Source organism: Fistularia commersonii, chromosome 14 (genome assembly GCF_037954325.1).
Source record: "Fistularia commersonii isolate RoL2024-O1a breed Wild chromosome 14, RoL_Fcom_v1.0, whole genome shotgun sequence".
In the NCBI taxonomy this organism is placed as follows: Eukaryota; Metazoa; Chordata; class Actinopteri; order Syngnathiformes; family Fistulariidae; genus Fistularia; species Fistularia commersonii.
Window position 1 is genome coordinate 14076043 of NC_141297.1, and position 23399 is coordinate 14099441.

At 38.8% G+C, this 23399-nt stretch overlaps 1 protein-coding gene across 5 annotated transcripts in view; it reads right to left on the minus strand.

Annotated features, from left to right (window-relative positions):
* slc41a3 (solute carrier family 41 member 3) overlaps positions 1-23399 on the minus strand; it is a 34382-nt gene that overhangs the window by 5183 nt on the left and 5800 nt on the right. For 2 of the 5 annotated variants that reach the window (XM_086159343.1, XM_086159344.1), the window contains exons 3-10: positions 18229-18336; positions 14586-14657; positions 12656-12800; positions 11679-11825; positions 10825-10969; positions 8576-8655; positions 4777-4911; positions 1983-2131 (exon numbers count right to left, since the gene is read on the minus strand). In XM_086159343.1, the coding sequence (XP_086015469.1) occupies positions 1983-2131; positions 4777-4911; positions 8576-8655; positions 10825-10969; positions 11679-11825; positions 12656-12800; positions 14586-14657; positions 18229-18336 (981 nt within the window). Of the gene's footprint in view, positions 1-1982; positions 2132-4776; positions 4912-8575; positions 8656-10824; positions 10970-11678; positions 11826-12655; positions 12801-14585; positions 14658-18228; positions 18337-20049; positions 21487-21933; positions 22634-23399 lie in introns of those variants that run through there. The other 3 variants (XM_086159346.1, XM_086159345.1, XM_086159342.1) reach the window with 3 other exon arrangements.

Below are 23399 nucleotides of genomic sequence, written 5' to 3' on the forward strand. Positions count from 1 at the left end.
GAATATCAATCTGAAGATTAGACACATATAGATGGGCTATGAATTGAATTTATCAATGCAACGCTTTGATTACTTCTTTAAGGTTTGAGTAAGAAGACAATGAAAATCCCACTAGACATGAATGACTTTGAAAATTTGCGTGTCTCTATATGTGGCCCTGTGATCAACTGCCGACCATCCCAGGATTAAAATTTGCTTCTCGGCCAAATACCAGCTTAACCCCGTGTTCAGAATAAGTGGTGTAAAGAATGAATGAATGCGTTAGAAGCTAAAAATATTGCGGAAATGATAAATGCATTTGATTTATTGCTATAACACACCTAGCGTGATACAGTTTGAATAAAACTGTCTCTGTATTATAAAGTAGTTGTTCATTTTGCCTGAAACTAAAGCACATCATTCCTTACAGCCAGTAATAGATATCTAGACGTCACTGATCAATAGCACTAATAAATTACATTTAGCTGATGAATAAAGATATTTATATATATGTATGTGACGAACAGCTGTCGTGAGCAGCTTAACGACTAACAAATTCAAGCTAACCAATAAATGTGGTTGGTATAGATTCTTCTTCTCCTTTTGCTTTTGCTTTTGTCTTTTCCCTTCAGGGGTCGCAACAGTGAATCAAGCTCCTCCAACTAACCCTATTCCCTTTATCCTTTTCTCTCATACCAATTAACTTCATGTCCTTCATGTGTTTTCCCTCAATGCTACTGTCAAAACAACTCAAAATAGCTTGTCTTACCACTGTCTTGTACACCTTTCCTTTCATTTTGGGTAGTAACCTTTTATCACACATTACCCCTGACATTTTTCTCCAGCCTTTCCAACCTTCTTCAATCCACTTCTTCACATCTTTTCCACACTCTCCTTTGGTTTGAACTGTTGACCTGAAGTACTGAAAATCCTCTATCTTCTTTTTCCTGGTTCTCCTGGTTCCACTTTGGACCCGCACATTGACACACACGCAGTATATTCTATCTTGCTGCAACTAACCTTCATTCTTCTTCCTTCCAGTCCATGCCTACAACTGTTGAGAATTCCCTCCCCCTTCTCCCTGCTCTCACTACAGATCACATTGTCATCTGTAAACATCATGGACCATAAAGATTCCTGTCTAACCTCTTCAGTCAGCCTGTCATTCATCACTGTAAACAAGAATGGGCTCAGAGTCTATCCCTGATGTAGTTCTATCTCCACCTTGAGCAATTTAGTCACACCTACAGCACACCTCACCTCTGTCTCACAGCTCATGGAAATGTCCTCCACCGGTCTAACACACTCCAGACTTCCTCAACTTCCTGGTATAGATGCATTTATTAATGGCTAAAATGTACAGCAGAATGTAACATATATAATTATTGTCTAAATACAGCTCATGTGACTCAGCAGTGTGGTTACAGATGAATGAGTAATGCGCTGGAATCCAATTATTCACGGAGAAACAATGACTATGAAGACAATTGAGCAAAATAACCTTTTTCAATTGTTTGTTAAATCATGCCCCAAACCAATGACCATTCGAGGTGTAGGTCAGTTCTGGACTGGAACGGCTTTGAAAGTGTACCCCAGTGAGAAAATTACCTATTTTTTTCAGTCACTGATCTGCTACATCATCTAATTCAGGGCTACAACAGCAACGCTGTGCACATTTGCATCTTAAATTACTCCCATCTTGTCTAACACAAACTACTGAGGTGACATGTTGAGGTGATCAGAAAAGAAAAGTGGTTGTGGCAGGAGGAAGTGGTTCTGGTGTCCTATCCTGAAAATAATTCAATTTCAACAAACTTCTGAAATTACACTTAGGCTTGCTTTCTTTGGGTTATGCAATGGAAGAGTAGAGACACAGCGTCAGACAGTCAGGAGGTTTTCATCCATCCCTTGTTACTCAAGTTTATGATAACAGGTACAGATATGACAACCAAATATCACGAATCCCGTGTTTTGGGGAAAGAAGGCCATGTGTGTGAGCTTACTTGCAGCACAGCAGCACACAGGTAGCAAATGGTGAAAGTTATGGAAATGGACGCCTCATCTCCCTGCAGCAGGTAGATGGCGAACAGGAAGACCAGGTGACCTGGGACGACCAGGATCAGCAGCACCCGAGCTGACTTGGAGTTCACTCCTAAAACAGAACAGTCATATGTTATCTTTCAGTCATTTATGACAAATACTAGCTGAAACAAGTCAGAAGTTGTACTTCAAATTACTTAAACAAAACAAAATTTAAAGTTTTCCAATTATTTGTGGTTTGTGCCTTCCGTTCTTGCTTTTTTTTTTGTTGTTGCTTCATTTTGGTGATGAGAATTTACCATCACGGTGATCCATTACATTATTTTTATTTTTATTCATAGCTTTAATTTTCTCCCTCTCTGGCAAGAAATCAACACAGGATACTTTACTTTTACTGCAATGTCATTGACATCTGAATGACTGGAAAATTGGAAATATGTTTTACAAGACTGGTGGGAACCCTGAGTGTGCTCATGCATGTCTCACTTGACTCCTTGCACTTGAGCAGTTGTACGAGTAATCTATTTGAAGCCCTTTTTTACTGAACTCAGCTACTGACCACTGTAGACATTGGTACTTTTTATTAAATAATAAGTAAAAATCAATAATCTGAGATGTAAAATGCCAAAATAACCTTTACTATCGTACCCTTTAGTATACACCCCCCCTTATTTTGGTAAATGCTGCCCAGTGAATGAAAATGCACTGTTGAACATCTGTTACTTTTAGTGATCAAGAACCTTCAGTTGGTCTCCTTTCTGTGTCCAGGCTTTGAACCAAACAGGGACAAGCAGTGTTCATGTTCCTGGAACTAAATTACTTTAATTTCTGTCAAGGTGGAACACCTTACTATTGTCTTCTGCTTTTCATTAAACATAATTTGAGGTTTAATTCTTGCTTTGAAGTGTTTTAACATTACGTCTGTTATTGTAGTCTTGCAATTTTATTATCTACCAGATTGAGTGTATCCAAAGTTGCTTTTGCCTCCTGATTTATTTAACTTCTTAATGACTTTTTTAAAGTCCATTTTAATGTATTAATGGCGTTTTCTCTTTGTTTGGCCTTGATGTTTTGGATGTATTTTGTAAAGATATTTGAATTGCCTTTTTTTTTCAAATCCTCTCCACTATTTACTTTCACTGCCTTTAAAAGCTGATGAACGTTTCATCAATAATTAAGTTTCTCTAATAAAGAAAAAACAAAAAACAAACAAAAAAAAAAAAAACACCTAAAACTTTCAAAAAAAAAAAAACAAAAAAAAAAAACAACTCCCATAAAAATAAGAACATCCTCATTTGGAAGCCAAATAGTGGATGAAATTGCATCTAGCTAGATTACTGTGGATGTGAATGTTGTTGGTGCCTCTGCCACACAGGTGGGATGTGGTGAGTTTGAGGAGGAGAATTTCTGGAGTAAACTAGATTAAGTGATCTAGAATACCCCCAGAGGTGAGAGAGTAGTAATTGGTGCAGACTTCAATAGAGATATAGATAGACGGATAGATACACATACGTGAAACTATATGGCCAAAAGTATTCGCTCACCCATCCAAATAATCCAAATCAGGTGTTCCAATTACCTCCATGGCCACGGGTGTATAAAATGAAGCTCCTTGGCATGCAGACTGTTTTTACAAACATTTGTTAAAGAATAGGTTGCTCTCAGGAGCTAAGTGAATTCCAGTGATACGATGCCACCTGTGCAAAAAATCCAGACGTGAAATGTCCTTGCTCCTAAATATTCCACAGTCAACTGTCAGCTGTGTTATAACATGGAAGTGTTTGGCAATGACAGCAACTCAGCCAGGAAGAGGTCGGCCATGTAAACTGAGAGAGCAGGGCCAACTTTCTGCAGGGTCAGTCACTACAGACCTTCAAACTTCATGTGGCTTACTGACTAGCTCGAGAACAGTGCGCAGAGAATTTCAAAGAATGGGTTTCCATGGCTGATCAGCTGCATCCAAGACTCTCATCACCAAGTGCATTGCAAAGCGTCGGATGCGGTGGTGCAAAGTACACCTCAACTGGACTCTAGAGCAGTGGAGACGTGTTCTCTGGACTAACAAATTGCGCTTCTCCATCTGGCAATCTGTTGCATGAGTCTGGGTTTGGTGGTTGCCAGGAGAACGGTACTTGTCTGACTGCATTGTGCCAAGTGTGAAGTTTGGTGGAGGGGGGAATATGGTGTGGGGTTGTTTTTCAGGAGCTGGGCTTAGCCCCTTAGTTCCAGTAAAAGGAACTCTGAAAGCTTCAGCATACCAGGACATTTTGGACAGTTCCATGCTCAGTTTGGATCTGGACCCTTCCTTTTCCAACATGAAAGCAAGGTCCATAAGGAAATGGATCACAGCCTGCTTTAGGTGAACTTTACTGTCCTGCATGGAGTCCTGAGCTCAACCAAATAGAGCCCCTTTGGGATGAATTAGGGTGGAGACTGAGAGCCAGGCCTTCTAGTCCAACATCGGTGTGACCTCACAAATGCGCTTCTAGAAGACTTGTCAAAAAATCCCATAAACACAACCCTGAACCTTGTGGACAGATATCCTAGAGGAGTTGAAGCTGTTATAGCTGCGAAGGGTGGACCGATGTGATACTGAACCCTATGGATTAGGAAACGTATGTCACTTAAGTTCATATGCGAGTCAAGGCAGGCGAGCGAATACTTTTAGCCATATAGTGTATATCTTTACAAATGTACATTTCATACATGAATTTTAGTTATGGATCAGTTCATAAACAACATGGTTCATTGTTTTACCTGAGGAGAAGAAGGTGATGCAGGGATTAGGCCAATGATGCCTCATCTTGTAGGGCAACACGCCTGGGATGCTCCAGAGGTGAAGGTAGGTTGATATCCTACTGGCTTGGATGGCCACCAAGTTTCCACCCACTCCTGCAGACATTACGGGAGAAGAGGATGGAGAACAGGTGAGGTAATGGAAGTTTCGGAGTAGGATAGTTTTAGAGCTCGGATAAGTTTTGGTATTTATGTTATAACCGTTATTATAATAGTTGATACCTTTCATATCATAAATATTGCCTCATTGTATTCAATATCCCAGGCAACCATTATAATTTGCAATGGAAAATAGTTATCTTTAAATTATAAAGGAAAAAACAGGGCTATCAAAAGAAGAGTTGGAAAATAATTTCTACTTACTAACGTTCAACATGTATTGACATTCAAAAGGAAAAATTCCCTTAAAAGTAGCAAACTGTACCCTCAGGAATCATCAGGAAACACTATTAAATGTACCAAGAAACAACCTGAATATCAACAAAAGTATACCCAAAACCACCAAGAAATTGCAAGGAAATAAGAAGTGCAAGAAATTACTTGGGTACTCTGTTCTAAAGTATTTCCTATTTTCTGTATCCAATAGGTCATTTTCCAGTATAGGAAGTTATTGTGACTGATGTAACACAGTATTAAAAACATTTCTGGAACACTTGGGTTAGACCTGAGACAGACTGTTCTGGCAGAGCAGCAAATTTAACATGTGGGTTCTTGAGGTATCATTCTACCAAGTAACAGTCATGAAAAAGACAAAGACATAATTATCATCTTTCCCAACAGACTGTTGTTGTTGTTTTTTTTGAGTACCAAGTAACATGTTTTGTAATCCGTAATCTTTTTTCCTACTGCCTGAACACAAAGCACGGCAAGCTAAGTGAAGACAAACACTTGGCTCCTCTGTGATCCAAGCTTGGGTCCAGATATGCAATACACCACTCCTTTCTTTACCATATAGTGTGATGATGTATCAGAACTTCAGAACTTTTTTACAGCTCAGTTTTATCAAACAAAGATAGATAGTTAGAAATCACTATGTTCATCACATTCAGTTATACATACAACACAACATCAGCAAAATTTGACCACTGCATTTAACCCAACATGGATGAACCATGAGCAGAAGGCACCCACTGAGAAGCACCAGGGGAGCAGCTAGGGGTTGAAAGTCCTGCTCAACAACATTTTGACAGGCTAGGACCTAACCTGTCAAAGGAGCTGTGAATCAAACCAGGAAAGTTTAATTCCAAGGACTTCTGTTTCAATGCTTCTGACAGGAACTTATTTTCAAAGATAGTAAACATTATTTTGTTTGTTTATTGTTTATTTTTTTGCAAGACAGGAAAGGAAAATGAAGATTTCAAAGCACATTGTCGAATCAAGAAATTGGTTGTAAAGGTGGAGGAAATGGAGGGATGTTGAGAAACAGTTAGTCAGTGATTACTAAACAGCCTGTCACCTGTTCTAGAACTCTGGGTTTACACGATGAATGGTTTGTATGGACTTTCCTCCTGTAATCAGTCTCACAACCAAACTATTTATTCTGATGGCTGCACCCTTACTGCTCCTCTGCTCCTTGTCTGCATGCAACGGCACAGTGGATAGCTTCACAGCAAAAAAGACCCTGGTTCGATCCTGGAAGAGGACCCTTTGGTGTGGAGTTTGCGTGGGTTTCCTTTCACAGCCCAAAAACATGCAACAGCTTCACTGAAACATGAAGCAGTGAATGGTTGTCTGTCTCTATATTTGGCCCTGTGATTGACTGGTGACCAGATCTTGCCTGAAGGCAGCTCCATAGGCTCCTGCAACCCTAAGTAGGAAAATCGTTAGATAATGGACGGATGGGAGAAAAAACAGGTTTCTTTGTGTAGAGGGTACATGATATTCCAGAGGGAGACAGGGATCAGGGAGACAGGTAGGAGAGTACTTGGTGTATAATCTGGAAGGAAAGTAGATAAGGAGACTTGGTGGTGGTGTAGACATGGTGTAAAGACAGGGATGTGTGTTGTCAGATGCCAGAAGAGTATCAGAGCGACTGGACGTTAGATGTTTCGGAGATAAGGTAAGAGAAGCCAGACACAGATGGTTGGGTCATGTACGGAGGAGGAATAGTGAATATATTGGTGGATGAATGCTGGAATTGGAGATGCGAGGCAGGAGGTCTCGAGGAAGACCAAAGAGAAGATTTATGGATGTAGTGAGAGAGGATATGAAGGTAGTTGGTGTCAGAAAGGAGAATACAGAGAATACGGTTAGATGGAGAAGGTTGATACGCTGTGGTGAAGGGAAAAGCCGAAAGAAAAAGAAGGAGATTCGCAAACAATTTAAGGACAATAACATTTGGCCGTGAAATGATGATGAAGCTTTTTGCTTTATCATCAATGAGGTAAAGAAGTCATCAACATTTATTTGTCAACAGTTTGTGCAAATATATGAGTATGTGTCTTTAGACACCTTCATAAGATAAGCAGGATATAATGCTATTACAATGCTAGCCGCCTTGTGCTGAACAGATGAGCAGCAGAATGTGTTCTGAATACGTTTAAATTTCTTAGAAGTATGTGTTTCAGAACTCCAGGTGGGTGTATGAAAATTAAGCACTTCTATAAAACAGTTCAACACGATTCTTCAAATAGTTTAGTGTAGAAAGTCTTTTGACAGCACTTACTTTAACTCCCTGAATTCAAGTGTCTTTGTTTCAGTGGTTAGATGAGGTTAGATGAGACTTGTGAGGAAAAAGATGTCAGCTGTGAGCTAGCTTTCATCACACTGCGCAATGAACAAAAATCAGATGCCTATGGCGCCCTAAAGGGAAGGAAATCCATCAAATAGGCCTAAGATGAAGTCCTGTAGGAGATTAGTGATACATTTGACATAAAATATGAGCAAGAAACCTCACAATTTCACTGTGCACTAAAATAATACTTAAGGAACACAACTTTAGTAAAAGCAGATGTAAGTGCAAGCAGGAGATATACAGTATTTTTTGACCACAACAGCCTGATTCCATCAGGTTAGATTCAAGTTTTTAACTTTTGCCCTTTTTGGTGCTGAATGTTGATTCCCCTTTAAAACCTCAATAAATCTGAAATCATTAATTCATATACCTTTGCCAGAATAAATTAACAAATAAACAAACAAAAAATAATAAATACATACAAAAGACATATGCAAGAAATACATAAAAATCAAAAATGGATCAATCAGAAGGCGTATTTGAATCAGTAATCAAAAAACAATCTACAGAAAATTACTTGCAAAACAATAGGGAAAAAACAAAACATGATAGAAATATTTGCCAAGAGTCCCTAATTATGCAAAGACTAAACCTGATAATATTTAACAATCTATTGATTTTTTCATTCTTCCTTAATACCACTCATATTACAGGGTTGTATTGCATTTTTTGAAATGTGGAAGAAAGCCAAGGGACCCGCAGAGAACCCACAGCCTGAGATAGAAATGCTAAACTGATAAAAAAGGCCCATAGCCTCAAAAAGTATAAAAAAAAATCAACAAGAAACTGAATAAAAACCTGGTGTGACATTACGAAAAACAAATCAGCATGAAAATACCTGAAATAGAGCAGGAGACAAACATTATTAGTAATTGGTATGAAAGTAGCAAACAATTACCTGAAAACTAACAAGATTTTTTTATTAGAAAGATATTAAGGTCCTGTGTTGCAACCAAATGAAACATAAGTTTCCACAATAACAATGAAAGTCACAGTGGTCTTGAAAAGACCAAAATGTCAGCCTACCGTTGATAACTGGTGTAAAGACGGCCATGCCTTCAAAGTTGGGATCACTCACTGTCTTGTCCAGTATAAGGCCTCCAAAGCTGTAAGAAATGTTCATAGTTAATCATAAAAAAGTGCAAAGCATTCCCAGTCTGACATCTTAAGTTACTGACTTCACAAACTGGTAGATAATCTTTACCTCTTAATTTTGGAATTACAATTTTTTTATTTCATTTTTTCAAAATAGAAATAATGCAAGCCCTATCAATGTCCTTGATTATTTGTATGCTGTGGATACAAGATCTACAACAGGAAACATTATTATTAGGGTCAATATATCCTTATTTATTATTGGTACACTTATTAAACTAACGTATTGGCAGACTTGCGTACATCTAGCGCAAACAATTGAGTTGGGCATGTTAAAAAATTCCCAGAGGTTGGAAAATCTGACAAATTGTATCCACTGTTTTTAAGCTGTTCCTTTTTACATCTATGTCATATGAGAAAGTATGTTTTAGCCCACTAACAAACACCAAACTTGCTGCCCCATAATTTGACAATCAACTCCTGGCTTGCTCTACATTCTGGGTTCTTAATTCATCCCTTGCAGCAACTTCGTGCCAACCAATGACTCAGGCAATTTTTGATTAGTACCGGGCAATATGTCAGGCTGTTCGTCTCTTTCAGTGACATGACAACTTTCTCATAGAACAGTAATTTTGTAAGGCCACTTATCTCTTGCACAAGATGGACGTGACTAGGTTATAAAAATACAAACGGCTTATTTCTATAATGGAATGATTATATCCGAGTAAGATTCATGTGGTACAACACAAACATAGTGAGGAAGGACTTCTGTCTTTGAAAGACTATAACAATAGTAACAGCAACATCCAATGAAGAGCCAGGGACTGTCTGTGTGTTTCAGATACCTTAAAACTGGCATGTCTTTCCCCTCTCTACTGCCTCATACAGGCTGCAGAAATGTGAAGAGACGTAGGAGATTTGGGTAGTTTTTATGTATTACCTGTGAGATCACCATGCATATATGTAAGCAAAGGCTAATAATGCCTTGAGCAGACCAGATATTTTCTGCTGCAGATGAGAGATGGCTTAGAGAGGATTGGAAATCTCATTTCCTTTTTCATTTCAGACTTGTAGTTCCCAGTCAAACTTTTGTTACATCACTCGACGCAATTTATAAAAATTTGGATAGCTCTCTATGGTGTCAGAAAAGGTTGATACAATTTTCGTTTAACATGCAGTAGTAGTCCCTGATGCCTGAGATCAAAGAGGTAACCCTTTCATTTCCTATCACCCCACAGCAACTATATTCTTTCAACCACTGTAAGCTGTATCTAAATTATCTTACTTCTGGCATGAATTAGAACAAAGTTACTTCAAACTTGGATTCACTAATTTAAAGATGCAATAGACTTTACTTCAGATTTTCATTTTTACATGAATGTTCCACCTTAAAACGTGCTAACTAGAGAATAATATTTTCTTCATTGTTTCGTTCCGGGTGACATCCAGTATTACTTGTGTTTGACCTCCAACAGCTAGAAATCAAATATCCTTGTTAATTAAGTGGGGTGTATTACTTTGTACTGTATTAACAACAGTATTAGTGAAAAACTGCACAATAAAAGAAAAACAGCAATGTTGACTAAGAAGGCAAAAATAGTGGATGGGGTAGTCAAACCTGCTATTTATGCTGCTATTAATATTTCAAGATCAACAAATAGAATCCACCTGTTTATTCATACAATCAGGTGCTCTACTTTGCTTTACCACAGGATTTGCATTCCATATTGTGATATTGTGAGTTTTATTTCATTGAAGACTTTCTGCATTGCATAAAGGAAATCATACCAGAATTTTTCTTTTCTCAAAACAATGGGTCAAATTTGAACTATACTGTGTCCATTATAGAGAAAATGTGAAGAAAAAAAGTAATTGAACAATTTTTTGGTTCCTTGGGGTCTCTTCTTTCTGTAGTTTATTTCTGCATTTCATATGATATGAAATGGTGAATTACAATAGCTCATATCTTGGGGGATTTATAATTTGACATTGAGTGTTGTTGACACCCATTTGGTTTGGGTGAAAATGGTAAGCACTGCAGCTGTGCATTGCGATAATGACTCACAATGTCCATATCCAAAGCTATTTTGTCTTATTTAGAGTCTTACAGAGCCTTATTTAGATCTTGTTCACACTTGTAATTCATTTAGCTCCATGTATGCATATGTTTGTGTGTGTACCTGCTGATAGACATGGCTACGATCACAGGCTGCCATCCCGATCGAAGAACCTCCCTGATCTGAGGACTCTGCTTAGCCACCAACACCCACAGGGGGATGAGAGCCAGGAAGAGCAGACACACCAGTGGGGACAGGTACCATATATCTGTGGGTATTGGATGGTAGAGAAGCAAACTCATCTGATTTTATTTATACAATGAAGATAATAGAAGAAAAACAACAAATGATAAAAAGATTAACAATAAATATACATACATATGGATACATAGTGAAGCTAGACTAAAAAGTCAGAATGATCGAGACTGTAGATAATTTGACTTCTTCTGTCTGAGCCAACAGATCTGATCTACAATATCCTATTAAAACACATAATTTTACTTTAAATAAATGCAACTCAACCATACACAGACACTTTACATATCATGTATTACATTTGAAACTTACTTGCAATCCTTTTTTCTTTTAAAGAAAGGCTTACTGGCCCTATTACACCCCTATATAAGGATTCATACATAATATACATTTATGTTCCACCCACTCACATTAGTGGGAACACTTCAATAACAGTTTTACGGTTTTATTTACGCTCACAAAGACATTATAGATGGGCTGGATATGGAAAAAACATGAAATATGCTGCCAACTTCTGTCCTAGTTACTGCAATGTCAGTTCATTTCTATCACAGATATTCTGAACCTCAGTTCAGTTCATTGTTTGCTGTTTTCAGATAAGAACAAGCTGGTCAACTGACCACCAAAAATCCTAATGTGACAATGAACATTCTTCCGACAGAGGTAAGATGTCCCCCTTGTCGAAAAAAATAAACATCTCGATACTCCCTGTGTATCCTCACCAATGTATTGATAGAGTGTGCTGCTGACCCCAGCCAGCAAAGACAGGGTGATTAAATCTCCCAGACTGGCTGCAATGGGGGTGGCAACATTATCTGGGTTGATTCCAACCTTCCTGGACCCAATGATCACACCAATCATCACCAAACCTGGGAGCCACAAGAAACAAACAAATAAAATGTAGGGGAGAGTATTTTAAGAAAGCAACTTTGCAGATCAAATCTGGTGCTATTTTTATCTCAGCAATGTCAGTTTCTTTTTAGATGTTATCAATAGTTTGGGACAAGCTAAGGGATCTGGCTAACTCTTCCTTTCTGGTAAAAACAAATATTTTCAAGAGCTATAGGTAAAAACATTGCGGTCCACAAAGTTATTGAAGAAATTGAATAATAATCTTAACTTGAATAACTGAGCATCCCTAGATATGTTTCCCAGTGAATGGAGAACAAGGATGAAATAGTATATACCTATTAATAACAAGAGAATATAATCAAATCTCTTGTACTTGAACACGACATCAATAATTAAAAAAATATTTTGAGATTTAAAATACACGGTGGACAATAACATCCCTATGAGCTTTGTAGAAGCTCTTGAAATTTGGGAGTGACAGCTCAGAGTCTGTATTGTTATCTATTTGTAGCATATTATTTGCTGGATGAAAATCAATGCCTGCGCTCTCTGTTAAGGGTGAGGATTAAGCATACTGCATACTGATTACAGTATATAGAGATACACAATGATCCAGTCTCCTATTCAGAACTTGTGTATCCATCTAGGCTACTGCTACTGTTTTTATGGGCTATGGGGGGACACCAGAGAACCCAAACCCCACACAGACATGAACATGTTTGGCCTTGAACCAAGAGCCTTCTTGATGTGCGGAGAAAGAACTGACCCATGCACCACCTCATTATAAGACAGAGTTGTTAAGCTTTTTCAAATATGCCAAATAATGAAAGTCTCTCATGTCACTAACCTAAAGATAGGGCAGCTACAAAGGCTGTAGTGATGCTGCTGGCACATAAAACAGCTGCCTGGTCCAGTTCCACACCGCCTCTAGAAATTGCTCCTAAACATATGGCTGCAACTGCAGCAAGGAAGCCCACAACTGTTGCTTGAACCTGCAGAACAGGAAAACAGGGACAATGGTACTACTATTGTTGGAGTAACCCCTAGATTAGATTACATTATATTACATTTCATTCAATGTTTTTATCATTACACATGTACAAGTATAGGGCAACAAAATGCAGTTTAGCATCTAACAAGAAGTGCAAAAAGCAGCAGGTGCAGATCTAATAAATAAATTAACAGTATGATATGGATGTTATGTCAATAATATACGGTGATTTACAGATTGGGTACTATGTACATATTATACAGATGGATATGTATATTTAATGTGGTAAACTATAGGCAAGAATTATGGACAATGATTGACACAATTTGCAGTTTCTTCTAAAAGTCCTCAATGGCTAGAAGTGGAGGTCTTGTGATGCGTTGGCTGGTTTTCAAAACCCGCTGCAGTGTCTTGTGCGCAGCGAAAGAGCAGCTTCAATACCAGGCTGACCAGGCTGTCACACAGTTTGTTAGGATAACGACCATCAATCAGCCATAAAAGCTCACCAGGATGGCTGAAGACAAGAGGTTCTTCTTCAGAAAGATGAGGCGCAGGTGAGCTTTTTTGACCAGACCAGAGGTGTTGGTGGTTTCAGAGGTGGTCCTTTGAAATGTGGATCCCCAGGGATCTCTGGGGACCAATCTTGATGATTGATTTGGATCCATACAGAGGTCTGCAGTCGCGTATGAACAGAGTACACAGAGTAGACTAGATTGTGCTCAGCACACAGCCTTGTGGTACACCAGTTTGGGGCATGATGTTGGTTGAGCACTTATGGCCTGACCTACATACTGTGGTCTGTTGGTCAGAAAGTCCAGAAATCCAGTTGGAGAGGCAGGTGTTGATATCCAGGTCACCAACTTTATAGATTCATTTGGAGGAGATGACAATGTTGAAACCTAAGCTGAAGTTAGCAAACAGCAAACATAAACTGTCCTGTGATTGTCCAGGTGCGTGAGAACAGGGTGCCAGGACCAGCCACTAAAAGCATTTCATCATGATGGATGTGAGTGCTACTGGGCGGTCGTCATTAAGGCACATCGGATTGGAGTGTTTTGCCACGAGCAGGATGGCTATAGCTTTGGAGCACATTGGAACAACTCTTGGCAAGATAGAGGTTGAAGATGTCTGTCAAAATCCCAGCAAGCTGCTCCGCACATACTTTGAGCATATGTCCCAGGGATGCCGTGCATGGGTTGATCTGACTCAACGCTGTGTAGACAAGAGTGTAGGAAAGTATGAGGGATTAGTAGTCTGCTGGCAGTGTGGCCTTAATTGCAGTGTCTTTGTTCTTACTGTTCCTCTTCAAACGAGTGTAGCTCAGAGCGTAGGGGTCCATGGCTATGGGGATGGACTTGATGGGTTTGTAGTGTGTGTTGGCCTGGATGCCTTGTCACATGCATCAAGGGTCAGAGTTGGAAGAGTAACACTCTTTCCTGACTTAATAGCAGTGCTTGGCCTTTTTTATGCCCCTCCTCAGGTTTGCCCTGGATTTGCTGTAGACCTGTACAACCCCTGATCTGAAGGCAGTATCAAAGGCCCTCAGGAGGAGCCACAACTTCCAGTTCATCTATGGCTTCTGATTAGAGTATGTGGTGATCTGCTTCCTTGCTGTGACACTCTCACACTGTCACTGTTGGTGGTGATATTTAAGAGTGGTCACAAAGAATATTCAGACAATGTGATACTTGAGGTATCGCTTATGTGGTTATTCTGAATCTTCATGGACCTTAACTCGAAAAAAATCGATCGACCATATCCAAGTTTCAACTGTAAAATGTGTTACCTGTATTAGAGCTAGGTTGCTGCACACCATTGTCCACTGTTTATCAGGGTCATCCATTTGGCCCGTGTTGGCCTAAAGAAAGGAAAAAAATCACCACTCATTTTAATCATTTCAAACACCAACAAAACAGTAATCATGTTCATATCAGTGAATATTAATGTATTTTCTTCCTTAAAAAATGACTATATATTTTGTCTTTATTTGGGAAGTAACAATAGGGCATGTGCCTTGTCAAGGACTAGTTAATAGTAATTTAGTTCAATGACACTCAAAAGTTACTGACTATAGTCAGACAGAAAGAGCAACAGCTCATTTCTTGAACTTATGGGTTCTATTTGACCAATTGCATTATGGCCCTCAAGACAGTGATTATGAAAAGGGCAGCAAAACAAATACAGCCTAAGCTGAGTGGTTTCAAGAACTGAAAATGTTCTAGTTGTTGTTTGAATGACTCCCCAATTTCGAATAATTACACCTAACCCTTACCTATAGATGTTTAAATGTTTGTGAGTCAACACTGCTTTTACAATGCAGTACCGGCATGTACCGGAAGTGCGGGATCCTTGCTCTTCAAAGCTACATGGAGGTTATTTCATTATGTGATGGTAGTTATCCAAGTTACACCACAGGTTCATGTGGGGAGTGGTATTGTTGTTTTTTTAAACATGAAACAATACTAATTGCAATACAATTTAATCATAGAGCTTGAAGACATTAAATAACTATAATATATATGATTATTCAAATTGATATGAAAATCCAAACTATGAAAAATGAATTTGATCATAATTTCCTGATATTATTTCAACGACTGATAGGGAAAACATAAATGGTTACTTATTACAAAGCAAGGTTCTTAAATCAGCTGTATATCACATAAGACTGCAGTCTACAGACATATCCATTGGATTAGTATAGCCAAGTTTTACAAACGTCTTTACATCTTTTTGTAGTGTTACAGATCCCACTACTGCTACTGGTGAGAGATCAAAACAAGAATCAAGAATCACAAAGCAGCAATATTATACCAAACAAAATAGAGCACCCAAAAGAGGAGTGGCCCATAAACCGCAATCCCATAAAAACTGCGAAAGAGAAAAAACACCACCCTGACAACATTTACCCACATTATCTAATGTACAAGGAAGGCAGATTATTGTTGGGCATTATTCATTTCCTTTCAGTTCTACAAGTAAAACAAAGAACCAAGAATAACAGGGCTTAAAGAGACTCTGAAAACTGATCAAACTTGCACAAACAGAGCAGAGGCGGGGTGAATGAATAAGAACATCCTCAAGCCACAAAAGGAAAAGCATGGGTAAAGGTCACATATGAACCATTTTTCTATGCCCATTATTGCATGGAGCAGAGTCTGACACATGACAGATGACTGAACAAAAGATGGAGGATTACATAAAACACCAGCTCCACGGTTAATTAGGCTAATCAGAGGCACTCTCATATCTCATGGAAACATACCATACCATACCATACCATACCATACCATACCATAAGATTCCACAAACTAAAACTTCTTACATATTATGACACATTGCCCAAAATGTTGAGATGCGAAGAGCTGTGAAGTGCTATGACCGAAAGAAGTGTCAGCACATTGGCCAAAGAGCATATAACCTTGCAGGGTACAGAAGACCTACTCCAACATCAGAGAGCAAGAAGAAAGACTCCCACAATAACAACTAGTTTCAGGAGCCTCAACTTGTTGAATATAGGAAAAGGTTTCCTGTTTTGTTGTTGGAAAAAAAGCATGACTAGCTGGTGCCTAGCAACCAATCACATTCATAACAAATGCCAGAAACTGGGAGACCAAATCCCTGGTCATAGAGCCCTTAACCTGCATGCAATCTTGAAATAAATCCAAAGAGCAAAGAAAAGCAAATTAGATAATCATGTATACCGACTGGATCTCTACAGATCATATCCAATGAAGCTCATACATTGGCCAATCTTACAGTGAATAACAGTGGGTGATTTACAGTACATAAGCGGCTTACACATCTGCTTAAACTCATGTACTCTTGACCAGTTGATGCTGGCCAAAGCAATGATGTATTAGCAGCTGGTGGACATGCTGTCTTTAGAGTCACATCTCAGACAGGTCAGTGACCCTTAACCTTTAAAAGGTGGGTGGATGATGTAAGTAGTATGGCAACAATCCCGAACTAAAATTTATAATGTATCCTTTATTAATCCCTATGGGGGGAAATTTGTTCTCTGCAATTAACCCATCATGGATGGATGTGTCATGCCATCCACCACGCCAGGGGAGCAGTTAGGGGTTCAGTGTCTTGCTCAACAACACTTTGACACACTAGGAGGAGCCGAGAATCAAACCAAGAATGTTCAGTTGTACAGACGATTGCTCTAACTCCTGTGCCAGCAGATGGGTTATTCAGGCAAGGGGGACCAAACTTATCTTCCAGTTGTTAATAATTCATCGAGCATCACAACAATTATAATACCAACAATTACCTAAACTGAAAATGGATGCCAAAGACAACCACATCACTAAGTCATTGGTCCTTCTTCAGTGTCTTTCCAAAGTCACACTGCTTGTGTAACACACTAAATAATATTAAATAGAGGCTATAGAGACAAAAAGATGAGACTTGTTTGAGCTGACAAATTCACCCTATGCAAAACACAATCAAGTATGAAAAGGATGCCAGTACTGAGCAATTCAAACTGTGGATCAGGCCATTTATCACATGAAAATCCAGGACATTGATGGATTGCCACAGACAAGAATGATCTGTTTTAAATGGGCAATCCAGTCAAGATGTAGGTAGTCTGATGCCACTAAAAATTAGCAGAAAGTGGGATGTGATGAATCAGAATTATTACAAAATATCAAAAAGTAACAGAGGTTATTAGCTAGGCTACATACAGTTCTTCATTGATGGGTATGGAGAAACCAACAATTCTTGGAAGGAAGTCAAATATTATTGAAGGTCTACAAGATGGATATAACATGAAACCCACTCTTAAAGAGGTGTGGATCAGATTTGCCAAAAAAAAAAAAAAAATAGTATTTGTTTTTGCTAAATATTAAAATATATTACATTTTAAAATATATAAAAAATCTGACACAATCTGGATATGATTAAAAACTGATTTAGACTTTCTGTCTCAACAATAAAATGTCATACAAGTCATTGCTTGTACAACTTCTGATCTCTTATTGATTGTGGTCAAGTGCTTTTAACTATTTGAAATAAATGGTCCCGATTGCAATTCTTCTCATCCATCTTAATTATTCATATTTTGCATTTTGCATTCATATTTTGTGATTAATTTGATGTCCTCTATCAGTCTTATTTCTGTGACTTTTTCTTTTTTACTATTGATTTTTGGTCATTTGGTTTTACTTTTCTAACTAGATCTATGTTCCTTATGTTTTTTTTACCTTAGACTTTTGTAAGTTCTCTGTAACGTGTTTGGTCCTGTATTATACTGCCCTGTGTTTTGAACTGACTAATTTTTAAGATAAATTTGAAGTACCTTTAACCTCTCATGCACCAAACCAGGAATTCCATCACTGTCTATGAACGTTACAGTCTGCACTGCTATTCAGTGCTATACAGGTGGGCAAAATAAAATTTACAAATAGCAGAGCACTTACAGCAGTGGAGAGGCGGGCAGCCAGGGTCATCTCCAGGTTGCCTTTGAGTCCAACCAGTGCAGGCACCAGAATAAAGACCTCTGTTATCACCTTAAACACTTTCCAATGCTGAAACACACAGGTGGGGAATCATTATGAGTTATTGCGAATTGAGCATAAAATCAATAATATAATTTCATGTTCCTACAAAGTTCTTCTTGTTTCTTCCTCCTATGGCCAATGTTTTAATTCTGAGATCTTAACAGTCTCCCATCTGGCTTAAGAGATGCACTCTCTGAACCTTGTGCCTGACAAACGCTGTTAAATCCCATCACATATTCTAGACCAGCCCAACCTACTTTTCCTGCTTCCCATTCGTTGGCCAACGCCTGATGCCACGGCATACTGCACAGGTTCACTGGGTTTAGATGATAAGAGTTCACAGAGTCTGCTCGTATCATGTGAGCAGAATTCCAGTAGGCACGTCCGAGGTGGTTTAGATCTTAAAATGGATGCAAATATAAAAGAAAAACGCAGCTGCCCAGAGCAAAATGATGTGTAGCAGAAGCAGGAAGGGAAGAGGCAGGGGAATTAGAGATAAGAGAATGGATTGACAAAGCAAAATGGAAAAAGGGAAGTTATAGGCTCACAAAAGAAATGGTGAAACAAAAACATATCCAGGACTCTTGATTGAGTGACATGTTCACACTATGTTATCTGATATGATTCTATCAAATGTTTTGTATTTCAACTCAAGCTTATTTTTGTCTTATCTCTTTGTAGCAGAGCTAAAACTCCAATGTTTCCATCTGATATTTCCAATGGAAATAAGTGAACCTAGAAAACTTTTGATTGACTGATGCCATCAAAAGGAAATTTAGTGCCGGGGTGATTTGCGTAGCCATGAAGATTGTGGATGAAGCTCAATTACTCTCACAGAAATCCATGAAAAACAAGGTATGAAATGTTGAATGCAAAAACATCATATGTCAACACTAAGTAAACAATGTAAATGGAAAGTAAATTGTAAATAATATGTTGGGGACAAATCGAATAGTTCGCAAGCTTTAACTTTTATTATCATGTATTTTAATTATCAATTCAATACTTCTATGAAATATGATTTGCTGTTGGCAAATATGTAATGATGTGTGCATACAGTTAGGGCCTGGTTATGTTCCTTGGGGGAACTATTAGATAAAGGTTAGGTTTTCCTCAAATTGTGACACCTGCATTAAAACATCCATATTGCTCTGTAAATTCAAAATGCTTGATGTAATCAATGATCACGATGTATACCCTAAGTTCGACTATCTGATCTTTAAATTACAACAACCACTTTAACATCACATGGAATTTTGGTGAATTAAGTGTCAAAATCAGAATTAGAAAAATCTTTATTTATCCCCGAGGGGCAATAGGGATGAGTGTGCACATCATGACATAGCTCAGTATTTAATTGTGTCAATCCCTCCAAGTTGATCACTAAACCCACTGATCTAGGCATTAGTGCTCCCACATGAAACTGGCTGATGGACCAAACCCATCCAGTTCAAATATCATGATATCAGTTCATAATATCACATATCACACAGCTGTGTGATGCGTCTGTTCCTCTACTCCCTCCTCATCCACAACTGCAAACCTGAATATGGTTCTAACAACACCAGGTATTCAGATGATATCACTGTTTTTGGCTCATCACGAATAATAATAATAAGCTGGCCACCTAGCTGTGTGGTGTTATTGAGACCTGCTGTTCATGTAGATCATGTAGCCAGTTTCAAATTTCTGAGGAACCTCATCAAGCAAAACCTCATCTGGGCAATTAGGCGTTCCAACCTGGGAAAACGGGTTTTTGGCACCTCTTTTTTCCGCCTCTATTTGGACAGCCTGGTGAACTCCTACCGCTGCACCACTGAACGCATCCTGACCAACTGTATTAGAGTCTGTAATGGAAACTGCTTTGTGGTGGAGCAGAAAGCTTTGCAGAAGATGGAGAAAAACCACCCAGCATATGGCTGAAACTTCACTTCCCGCTATGAAGGACATCAAGAGAACCATTGTCTCAACATCAGGATCAGGTAGAACTGTCGTCCCACAGTTTACCCTATATAAGAAAAAAGGCAAATTAATACAATTTTTGAGAAGAAAAACATCTATAACAATGTATTTTTTTTTGCGTTGCTTGTAAAATGTAATGGCAATTGTATTTTTAGTTTGTTTCATGTCTTATTAGCTGTTTTTTTTCTGAATGTGTGACTAAATCTCAGTCAAGGTACAACTCAAGACAAGCAATACATCACAAAAAGTACAGTGAGGGTTGCAGTTAGCGTTAAATGCCACTTCACTGCTATTCTTACATTCAAAATGATATTAAGAAACATAGACACTTTATATCATTCATAACATTATTAAATTTGAAGAATGTAACTTCTTCCACTTCCTGTGATTAGTCGAATTACAGGAACCAGCCAGTGAGACCATTTTGTCAGAATTGTTTGTGTTCCAACAGCATTACCAGGTCTGGTAGGCAGCAGGCGATTGGGCTTGACAGGGGTATAGACACACAGCACGAGAAGTTATTGAAGGTTGAATAGGAAGGTGGTAAATTATGGAGGTGTATTTGTGTGCCCGGGTCTATTTATACACATCACGCTAAATGGTTAGGTCTAGGCCAGAACTCTCACATTGGGACATGGCCCACTTCTGCTGCAATACTGCCACTTCTGCCAGGCTGCAAGCCAAGATAACTCATGCTAGTTTTATTCTAAATCTTCGAAGAACCTTTAATAATTAAGTTACCTCATATATTTTCTGGAAGTCTCATTGTTACACAATAATATTCTATTTGCTCACACAAGTATCAATCTTTAAAGAGTTCAGAATATTGCCTTAGAACTGTATATGATGAAATACCATTTTGTATGATAGGGGAATTGTATTTTTTTCTTTTTTCCTCACTTTGCCTTTTTTTTCCTTACCAAAACTTCAACGACTTATCACCTTATTAACTAACATGCCAGGGGACTCACTGCCAACTCCTACACACCTAAATGCTGCTATTTTATTAAAAAGCTGTAAGTAGCCCAATTTTCATTTTTAAAGCTCTAAAACTTAGCAACTACTGTGCAGTAGTTCATAATCACATTGATCCATCAGTCCACAGCTCAGCAAGTAGTGTCAAATCCTAATTAACTTGTCAATATTGACGGTGATTTTACACATGTATCCATCCCTCCCACTTGGGCTTATCAGCCATATCATACTGACAGATCATGGAGGGATTGACAAAGAAGAAGCTGGATTAGCAAGACATTAAATACTGTATGATCCGACTTGTACTAGAGATATGAAAGGTTGCCACCTTTGCCATATTCCTTTTTCAATATCCAAGCCTGTGTGTCTGATCTGTAAAGCTCCAAAGTAGGCTAATTGCAGAGGACTCTAGCAAATACAGCATTGTAAACTATAATTTGTGTGCAAACACAACACATAACGTTTTACAAGACCAGCTAAAATCCCTGAAAAAGTGTTAAACTTGACCATGTCTTCCAGTAGTTACATAAATGAAGAAGTAAGAGTACTTCAAGTACTAAAACTATTTTACCGTCAACAGATTATTATTTTCAAACAAGAAGCCAGATCCACAAAACTTGTTTACATCTTTACAAACCCCCTCCCAAAAAGAGACATTCACAATTGCTATGTGTTAGATTTTCATACTTGTATAAGGTCCATTACGATACCGGCAGAGACCATCCCCAGCCCAGAAACCAGGTATGGCACTATGACCTGCGCCGCAATAAGCCAGGAGCTCTCTGGTAGAAAACCGTGTTGTGAGCGTGTCAACTTCCATGTCACGCCTCGTAACTTCTTGCCCTGGTAGCATAACTCGAGTTCTAGACGAGTCACCACCATGTTGTTGGAAGAGGTACTCAAGTACAAAGTTCGAAGCATCCCATCGTGGTAAATGTAATCATGTTCAAAAAGTAAAATATGTGAATTCAGTTGGCCCAATTTTCATCAGCCTTCCACATTATGCGGTAAGCAGGTGTTCCCATCTTCTTCTTTAAACCAAATATAAAGTCATAGGTAGTAAACTGGCTGACAGCATTTGACATCATTTGCCTGGTGGTGAGTCAGCAGATGAGGTATCAGTGGCGCTGACAAATTGACCAATCACTATGTTCTCGGCAATAATAGATTCTCCAGATCGGCAGCCAAACACTCTTCATGTCCAGACTGGCTTCTTTTCTTTTGCTGTATGTGCAGATCCAGCTTCAACTTAACTGCCTTCTTGAGGAAAGTTAGAAAAATGTAGGATTCAAACTTAGGTAGAAAACAGTCACGAGGACAACAACGAGTTTGGGATTCACAACCAGCTGCTTCAATTTACTCCAGAATCAATTTGATGTTGTTCAAAATCCTTATAAAATGGTTTACCTTTTTAAGATATAGTCTTCAGTCTATTTAGCTCCTTCTCAAATATACTTGACTTCCTGCGGCGCAGCATATCGATTATCCTGGGAATGAACGTAGCAATTAATGTGACAGTTGACGACTTGATGGTGCTCAGAAGATAAACAGTCCTAGCAGCAGGATCCCTTTGACTGCTTTCTGGCAAGCTTGCAAGGAGAAAAGAAGAATAAAAACAGCTCCATACAACCAGTCTAAAAAAGGTCCAGTATATAGCTGCAGCAGCTGCTGTCTTTTGGCTGGCTGGATTGTTTCTTTCCTGTCAGCATCAAGGGTTGTCCTGCTCTTTCCGCTCAGCTCAGCTGTGACGTAGCAGAGGAGGAGGAAAGGCTGTCTGCGCTGGCCAACATGCAAACTCATGTGAGAAACGACCAGCTTGCCAACTCAGACAAACACTCTCTCTCTCCCTTTTTCCCCCCTCGCTGCAGGTCTGTCTCTCATCTTACCTCCCATCTGGCCGAGTCAGATCCCTCTTTTGACTTTGCCCGATCACTGCATTCTTCCCTGTCGCATCCTTCTCTCTTACTGCCGTCCTCTGTATCGTGACTCATTCTTTCTCAGCATCCATTCCCTCCAGCTACAGGACACTGTGATTGTCTTAGGCCACTACTAGAGCTTTTCACAATTCCCTACACAACACAATATGTTCTATAAAATGTAACATTATTCTACTCTGAAGATGAACAGATAAATTCATTTAATAGTAATTTTAG